The sequence below is a fragment of the Lolium rigidum genome, chromosome 1, assembly GCF_022539505.1.
Source record: "Lolium rigidum isolate FL_2022 chromosome 1, APGP_CSIRO_Lrig_0.1, whole genome shotgun sequence".
Taxonomy (NCBI): Eukaryota; Viridiplantae; Streptophyta; class Magnoliopsida; order Poales; family Poaceae; genus Lolium; species Lolium rigidum.
Window position 1 is genome coordinate 277,326,837 of NC_061508.1, and position 8,721 is coordinate 277,335,557.

At 49.3% G+C, this 8,721-nt stretch overlaps 1 protein-coding gene and 1 long non-coding RNA gene across 2 annotated transcripts; one reads left to right on the top strand and one right to left on the bottom strand.

Moving 5' to 3' along the window:
- Positions 1-2,246: 2,246 nt before the first annotated feature.
- LOC124683748 lies at positions 2,247-3,465 on the top strand. Its single transcript, XR_006996798.1, has 2 exons — positions 2,247-2,470; positions 3,214-3,465. It is a non-coding gene; the product is annotated as an uncharacterized LOC124683748 (long non-coding RNA).
- Positions 3,466-6,266: 2,801 nt separating this feature from the next.
- Positions 6,267-7,768, bottom strand: LOC124683749 (senescence-specific cysteine protease SAG39-like). The gene is made up of 2 exons (XM_047218204.1): positions 7,112-7,768; positions 6,267-6,996 (listed from the first exon to the last, which is right to left on the bottom strand). The coding sequence occupies exons 1-2, from the start codon at positions 7,668-7,670 to the stop codon at positions 6,389-6,391; spliced, it is 1,167 nt and encodes a 388-aa protein (XP_047074160.1). The 5' UTR covers positions 7,671-7,768; the 3' UTR covers positions 6,267-6,388.
- Between the last annotated feature and the right edge of the window lie 953 nt (positions 7,769-8,721).

An 8,721-nucleotide genomic window follows, 5' to 3' on the forward strand; every position in this document is an offset into this window, starting at 1 on the left:
GCCGCCCCCTCTCCTCCATATCTCCCGCGTAGCTTTAGCGAAGCTCCACCGGAGTTCTCCACCGCCACCGACACCACGCCGTCGTGCTGTCGGATTCAAGAGGAGCTACTACTTCCGCTGCCCGCTGGAACGGGAGGTGGACGGCGTCTTCATCAACAACCGAACGTGTGACCGAGTACGGAGGTGCTGCCCGTTCGTGGCGCCGGAACCGATCGTGATCAAGATCTTCTACGCGCTTTTGCAAGCGGCAAATGAACGTCTACCGCAGCAACAAGAGCCTCCTCTTGTAGGCTTTGGAATCTCTTCAAGGGTGAGACTCGATACCCCCTCGTTGCTACCGTCTTCTAGATTGCATCTTGGCTTGGATTGCGTGTTCGCGGTAGGAAATTTTTTGTTTTCTATGCAACGTTATCCTACAAGTATTAGTTTGCGAGTACTTGAAGTACTCACGGCTTTGTCCCTGGCTATTCAAATGGACAGAGTATGAAGATGAACAGAACTATCAAGGAGATGACCAACAGGACGCCTACGACAACTAGGAGTCTTCCAACGTCATGCGTTGGCCTGTGGACTAGAGAGTCCATTTATCTTTACGCTTCCGCTATGAACTTATGTTTGTTCGTTGATCAATAGATCAACTATTCGTGTAATATGGATCATGTGATTCCAATTGTAAGACAATATGGTTTGTAATGAATGATGACTATGATACTTAACTATTATGCCTCGCAACAACAATATTCCTGGGATTGCGATGAATGACATAATAGGCATCCGGACTTAAAAATCCGGGTGTTGACACTTTACTCCCATCAGGAGCATAGTTTGGGCACCCGACAAACTTTTTTGCACTCCAGGATCATGCCTGGGGATGTGATTCTGTGTAGGGTAGCGTTGTTTTTTTTCCTTCGGCAGTTAACCAGCAAAGTTGGGCACACTACTCAATATCCTTTACGCGTTAAAACTTCCAGAATTTGAAGTCCCGATATAAATATATCGGATGACCTATGAAGAGTTGCAGAAAGCTTCGGCAGAAGAAAACATTCGAGTGGCACAACTTGAGTCTATGCACGGATTGCAAGCATCCGTACCTAGACTCGAGGGCTACTCCCATCGGGAGCGCCGAACGCGCACCCGATAGAAGAAGATGATGCTGTTACAAGATGGACATGAACTATCAAGAGAGAGAAAACATTTGATGGAGGCATGCTTTAGTCTCTACCCGAAATATCTTCGGCTAGACACTCAGGGGCTACTGACATGGGCATTACCCTTCGGGTAACTGTTATTGTCCTATCCTGTACGGCCCAACTGGAGACCCGTGAAGACATCCGATGGCAAGGTGGGCTACTACGGCGGTGCCGAAGAAGATTCCTTGAAGGACAAGACGAAGAGGAACCGAACAAGGAAAGTTTAGATCTAGGGCTTTTGTAACCTAGTCGTACCCGGACAGATCTCTTGAGACCTACCCCCTATATAAGGGTCAGGAGAGGGGCTGTCGAGGGACACAATCAATCTTAGCAATTTTAGCCCCCGCAAGTCTAGAGCTAGGTCCACGTAGCACTTAGCCTCTCGACGAAACTACAGCCGAAACCTTCGGCACCCCATTGTAACCCAATATTTTCATAATCAAGATCAGACAGGCAGGACGTAAGAGTTTTACCTCGTCGAGGGCAACGAACCTGGGTAAATCGCTCTCCCCTCTTGTCTGTCAACCGATGTCTCGTATCAGCCTACAGGATTCCATCAACCCTAAGCCCAATCGGAGGGCATTGCCGAGGAGTACCCTTGACTTGCGAGCCTAAAAATAAATTGGGTGCGTGGGTGGGATGGGGAGGGGGACTGGGCGGAAAATTGTCTTCGACGCCCTGAAAGCCAATTAGGGTACACGGAGCTTTGGGGGTGTGGGGTGTGTGTGTGTGTGGAGATGCTCTTAAACGAGTGAAAATGCTGAAAGAAAATGACTTTCGGTGAGAACCAACAACTGTCTTCCACTGAGTCGTCGCCTTACCCTTGAGACCAGGCAAAGAGGGGACCACTAGGTTGAGCCAAGACTGTCATTATCGGGAATCAAATAAAAATCATGCAGCTCGGTAAGAAAAGAAAAGTTTTCCCAAACAGTCCCATCACTGTAAAAAGATCACCTTTTCTAAAAAGATATTTGACTAAATCCTTGGCTGCATAGAGGTTTGACGATCAATATAAAGGACCGTGGTGCAGCGTTGGCCTTCCACAGGAGCCACATCAATTTTGTTGCTTGCCTCTTGTTCTTAACGCATGACTCGAAGAAGAGGGTGTTTGAGGACGGGAGACACGGGAAGGAGGATGTCAGCGAGAACCAGATATTGCCGTCTTCCAACTCGTATGTTCGCGATCCAACTCATTCTGCTGGTTTTTATGATCGGCAGCAGCATCATCATCCCCCCCACTGCAGCTGCTGCTCCTGCTCCTCTAGGGACCCCGGGAAAGCGTGAGTACAGCAATCCATAGAAACGTAATTTCATGACAGATTCCAGTCTTTTTTCTTACATAGTAGATTGCAGCCATTCTTACAACCATACGCAGCGCGGTATGATATGTATGTCGGTTCCTTGTATGATATATGAAATTGCTTTCTCGAATTGTAGTTTATATCGTCAACCAATTCTTTCCCCTTCTTTAAAAAAACCAGGCCATCCAATTGTGCACTAGGGTTTTATATTTCATTTCTGTTTTTTTTTTTCGTTCCTAACTGAGATTCACAAATTTCACGGAATTAATTAAATTTTGAAGAAAAAATAAAAAAATTCTATCAAATTCTTAGTCTGGCAATTAGATTAATTAAGCAGACAAACTTAGAAGATGTGGAATCGAACTCAGGACGTTGCATGCTGCCACCTGCAACCCTATATTTCCACCATATATTGAGGAGTGATGCTACACCTACGGACGCATCTTACGGAAAAATCTTACGCACTCAGCACGCAGAGGAAAGGATGAGAACGTGGCCCGATTTTTCAGGGCGGAATCAAAACTGAACCAATCAACAGGCTACACATTTGTCCGTGTACTTTCCGTAAGGCCAGAACGTCCGTAAGTGTAGGATTATTGTATATTGAGTTCTAACCGTACTGAAAGAGTCTGTTACATAATGCTTTCTTGAATATATTGATGTTTATTCTTGAACTCTCGTCCATTCGGTTTACCAACAAACTATTTTTTCCCTTCTCCCAGAAAAGCCGGGCAATCCAGCAAGATTGGGCAACAGGCATTGTATTTTCACCAGCAATTTTGGAAGACGTGGTGTTATTGATTGTTACTAATCCTCAAGATAATGGAAATTATATCACTCAAACATCGTTGGTTGTCATGTAGGGCGATACACTGAAGCCCCGTTGTCTTGTTGGCAGGCTATGGTTATACGAACTAATAATCTGTACTGATATGAGAATGCAATTAAATGAGAGAAAAAATGTCCTACTAGCATGATACTGAAAGGAAATGGATTGTAGTGAGAACCAAAAATCATCATTCCTTCTAAGTCGTCGCCTTTCTCTTGAGACAAGGCACGGATAGGACCACTACGTTGAACTAAGACTTTCATTATTGGGAAGCAAAAAAATTCATGCAGCTTCTTAGCGAAAGAAAAGTTATGTAACCACTTGGTTTCAAAAGATGTCACATACTCCATAGGGTGGGATACATAGTTGTCAGGGTATGGTACCTAGGGTATGATACCTAAGGTATGATATGCCTAATTTTTATGAGGGTACATATCTAAAAAAAAGTCATAGGTATGTGATATCAAACAAAATACCGTCTATAAATGAGTTGTAGGTATGCACATATGTGTAATTTTTGTTAGATTATGATACCTAACAATTTAATAGGTATATGTCGGCATGATATACTACCTGGATATTTGATATCTCTTGGTGTGTATCGTAACCATAATTTATTGGATATGTCGTCATACCTAGAAAACTGTACGGTATTAGTTCATGGGTTTACGTCGGTGGGTATACGTCGACGGCTATTTTAAAGTACATGCATACTACATATGTGCAGGCTTGGGTATTAGTCAATGGGTTCCGTTCGCGAATATCTAGTACCTGGAATATATAAAATGTACAATAATATTGATCCTTATCACTGTTATTTTTTTATTATCGTTATCCCTAGCATAATTTTTGTAGAAGTATAATAAATATTATCAGTGATATATGTGATTAAAAGATTTAAATATTCCCATTTATTCGAATGAATTGATGCGGGTATGCAACAATGGGCAAAATATGATACGGGTATGGAACAGTCTCAGAAAACAAATGCGAGCTTACTCTCAAGCCATACAAAAAAACCCGGATGTGTTGCTTTCACATTAATTCATTCCAAACCACCTAATTACATGTCCAGCGGCGCGACGGAGCGTCCGTTTGTATCCGCCGTGACCGAAAAAGCGTCGTGCACCACCTCCAGCGGCGCGACGCAAAGTGATCAGGCCATCCACGGAGACGCAAACCTGGCCCAAATATGCGCCAGGTTTGCGTCTCGGCGGACGCTCGGCGGTCGCGGAAAATGTCCGCTCGGTCCTCGCACGGGCCCGCCTGGCAGCGGCACAACTGCTTCGTCTTCCGCGGCATTACTTCCGGGTGGCGCGCTGCATCCTTTGCAGGCCCGCGTTAATGGCGTGCCTCGGCTTCCGTGAGCGTGCGCAGCGTCGATGCATCTTCTCTCCGCCAGTACTGGCACCAAGGCGTCGCTTCGGCAGTCTGCGGCCGCGTTAATGGCGAAGCCTCGCGTAGTAATGGCGATGCCCCTCGTGGCGCGGCCGTCGCCCTTTCTCCGACCGATATAAACAGGGGCGCGAGCATCTCATCTCCTCCCCACTAAACCCTAGCTGCCGCTTCCGCTCAGCCCTAGCAGATCCGCCATGAGCAGCGCCGAACGCGGCTAGGCTGCCGCGCCTCCACCTCCACCTTCACCTCCCACTCCACCTCCTCCGGCCTCGAGCTCCGACGACGAGTTCGACTTCGAAGACAGCACCGACCTCCTCCACCCGGTTAGGGATGTCGCGGCCCTGGGCCGAGCCGGAGAAGGAAGCACGAGGAGAGATGGCGGGCCACGCGGCGTTGGACGCCGAGCCGGAACAGCCGCAGGCTGGCGGCCGCCGCCGCAGCGGAGGACTCCGACTCGGAGATATCTTGGTCCTCCGATGACCCCGATGCGCCGACGCCGGAGGAGAGGCGGCAGAGCGAAGGGCCCTCGTCGAGTCTTTCGAGACGCTCAAGGACGACGCCGCCAACGCGAGGCCGGGAGCGAGCACCGAGCCGGGACGCGGCGGCGCACCGAGCCATAGCGGTCGCGCGGGAGGCGGCGGAGAAGCAGACGACGGAGCGACGCAACGACGGTGCCGGCCCGCCAGGAAGCAAGTAGTCTAGGCCTATAGATCTACTTTGTATAGTTTTTATGCATTTTTATGTACTACTTTGAATGTTTTTAACTACGTTGCAATTCAAAAAATGGGTCACCCAGGTGGGAGCACACCCAGACGCAAACGGACGCGCGGACGACCCAAACGGATGCTCGCGACCACTTTTGGGCGTCCGAAATGCGTCGCGCCGCTGGAGATGCCCTAAATCGACCTGTAGGGCACCTGCTTCCCGGCTGGACCACGTCTGGCGTACTTAGGGCATGAGCAACGGTGGCAGTAGCAACTAGCCTCTCCAGCTCTAAATCTAAATAAAGAATGTTAAAACCACTGCTCAATCACTTCTCCACCCAACGCATGCAAGAAACCTTATCCTTTGAATGCAGCCTTTTCTCCTCTCTCAGTTCAGCTTTCTTCCTCACTGGGTTTGCAATCTTCTCTCCTTTCTCTCCCTTCCTCACTCTTTTACCTTTCCCTTCCATTTCCAGACGAGGAACTCGCCTCCTCTGGAGGCAGCACCTGCCACCTTCAAGCGGTCACTTTTCTGACAATCTCTGCGTTTCTCTGCGGGGCAGCATGTTGAGGCGACTCATTGGCCATGCCCTTATCGCCTGCAGGTGGGATGGATGCACAGATGGCAGAGCACAGCGGAAAGCTTTGGGACAAAATACCACATTTAGCATGTTGGACCACTAAGGAAAATGCTAAAAACAATACAATTTCTCTCATTCCGTACGAATCTCAGGGTGGTTTGTGGTCATAGATGCGGTCGCCACGGCTACCACATATACAAATAGTTTTGTCTATATATATATATATATAATATATATATATATATATATATAATTGGATCCCATAACATTGTTAGGAAATACTACATGTAACACACAATACAACATCTTGTGCACCTTTTGGATCTTATTCACCCTCGCTTGCGCCACCAGAGGGTGTCACATGTATTTGGCGCAATTTTCTTCTTTAGGCAACAACAGGGTAGGAGGCCTGCATGGTAAGGCCACAAATGCCAGCGCCGTTGGACACCACATCTCTGGCGATCTTCACGTAGCCCTGGTCAGCCCAAGTACTTCCCCACGAGTTCTTCATTAGCCAGTACTTGGTACCGTGCTCGTCAGTGCCGTACCCCACGATCGTCATGGCATGGTTGAGGTCCTCGGTGCAGGGCTCACCTGCTGCACCGTAGATTCCGGTACCACTAAAAAATTGCATCACGCTGTTAATCCCAGCGTCTAGGCCAATGGACACGGGCTGATGTGCGACGGCCAAGAAGAGGGCGGTCTCGTTCCGTGGAGGAACATCCTGGAAGCCCCTTATCCTGGCCGCGATCGGTTTTCCAGATGCGCTGCAGGTGCCTTGGTATCCTTGGTAGCTATATGCTTGCTCGGTGGTGAGGCCGCCACTATCGATGATATACTGGAAGGCCTTGTCCATGTCGCGGGGTTTACAACCGTCGTTCGCGCCGGTGGAGCAGTCCACCAGCTGCTGTACCGACAGGGAAACTAGGTTGCCTGATTTGATTTGGTGGATGCCTTCCACAGCTGCCGCCGCAGAGAACGCCCAGCAACATTCTGCATACACATAAAGCAAAGCATCACACTCATCATGTCAATTTGAAGCAAAATTCTCAACATGTCATTCAGAAGCTAATTGAAGTATTCGAATGATACACTGACTCAAGCTCACCACATGTCAAGCCTTGGTCTTTGACTTGAGTTACCGCGCCCTTCTCCCTCCAGTCCATACTAGCAGGCATGTCCGAAAGCCTCACGGCCCCGTACATAAATCCGGATCCGAGTGGAGGCATGGTACCGTTTATGCCTCCGGAGATTGCGCCTCCCGAGCGACCAGAAATGTAAGTGCTCCTGAACTCATCCCCGGTTAGGTCGGCAAACTTGTTGGTCGTCAGCAGGCCCGTCCGACTCTTGCCTCCTGGCCCTGCTGCAGCATTATACGAGTCGATGAAGTGGGCGTTGAACTTGAATACCTCGAATCGCCGGGCCTTCTCGGCGGAGTCCTCATATGTTTGGCCGTTCTCCACCATCCACTTCTCGTACCTCTCCCTCATGGCCTTGTCATCGCCGGCTGTCGACACCTCGCGAGCTGCAAGCGCAAATTGTGTGCAGCAGCTCAGGATGACGAGAACGGTAGCGAGTGAAAATGGCATTGTGAGTCCCATGGAGTGGGTTGATGATGAGGCCATAGTTGAGAAGGAAGGAATGGGTGCAGCTAGCTCTACTTGCATGCGCTTATGATGCTATCTTGGTTTTATTTCAGAATGGTATGTGCGCTAGCTGGGTTCTTAACAATATTTATGGGGTACCCTAGTTGGTTGCATGCCTATTCATGGCTGCTACTCAGGGAGTGACAGGGTATGCCTTTTATAGAGCAGAGCGAGAGAGATAGAGTAGTAAACCACGCCAATGCGCTTGGTCGTCATCCCACTGGATACGTCGAGGCCTCCACGGCACATGCACGGTCACAAACAGGAACGCTTATATTGTATGACCAGTTCCATTGTTTTATTTTCAGATTTTTATTCTTTCGGAAGAAAAATAACTTAGCGTTCTAAGTTTTAGCAATTATATTCAAATTTGCAATTGTACAGCTCTTGTCATGAATAATTTGTATACGGTTTATTTTGATAATTACAGAAGGCTTTATTGATCTTAAGTTCTTAGAGCATCTCCAGCCGCGTCCCACAAAATGTCCCTTAAAGGGATTTGGGGCGCGCCAGACGAAAAAACGTTCCTGCCGCATGTCCCAAAGCCTCTTTTTGTCCGGCGTGGCCCAATACGGTCTCCGGCGCCCCGAGTCCGTCCCCGCTACACAGGGGACGCTCCGGGCATGCCAGACACAACGAAATGCGAGCCGAGGAGCCGCGGCCCCGACGCGTCAGCGGCACATTCAAGTTTAAACATAACTGTCGCCTACCTCGTGATGGAAGTTATTGGCGCGCAGTGATACACGAACGAAGCGTCGCAGCTTTGCCTTACTGGCGACGGAGGGGCAGACGAGACATCTCGTCGGTGCTGCGCAGCCTCCACGCGTTGCCGGCGTTCGCAAGCCACCGCGCGTTCCCGCCACTTCTGGCCTCTTCCCGCGCTATCTTCCCGCCTCTTCTGGCGACGCCGGCGTCTATAAAAGCCCCCCCAGCTCAATGGCAGCCACCACAGCCGCTGGCACCCCTTTCTCCGCCGTAAGCACAACCCTGCGTAATGATGAACCGCCCCGGCGCCGGCCAGTTCCCTCCTCCACCACCGTCTCCACCACCACCTCCACCACACGAAGCACCA

Excerpts from the sequence above, each read along its gene's own strand:
- LOC124683749 (XM_047218204.1), bottom strand. The coding sequence starts at position 7,670 with ATGCAAGTAGAGCTAGCTGCACCCATTCCTTCCTTCTCAACTATGGCC. Across the intron at positions 6,997-7,111 it reads AGACCAAGGCTTGACATGTG|AATGTTGCTGGGCGTTCTCT; the intron begins GTGAGCTTGAGT and ends ATGTGTATGCAG.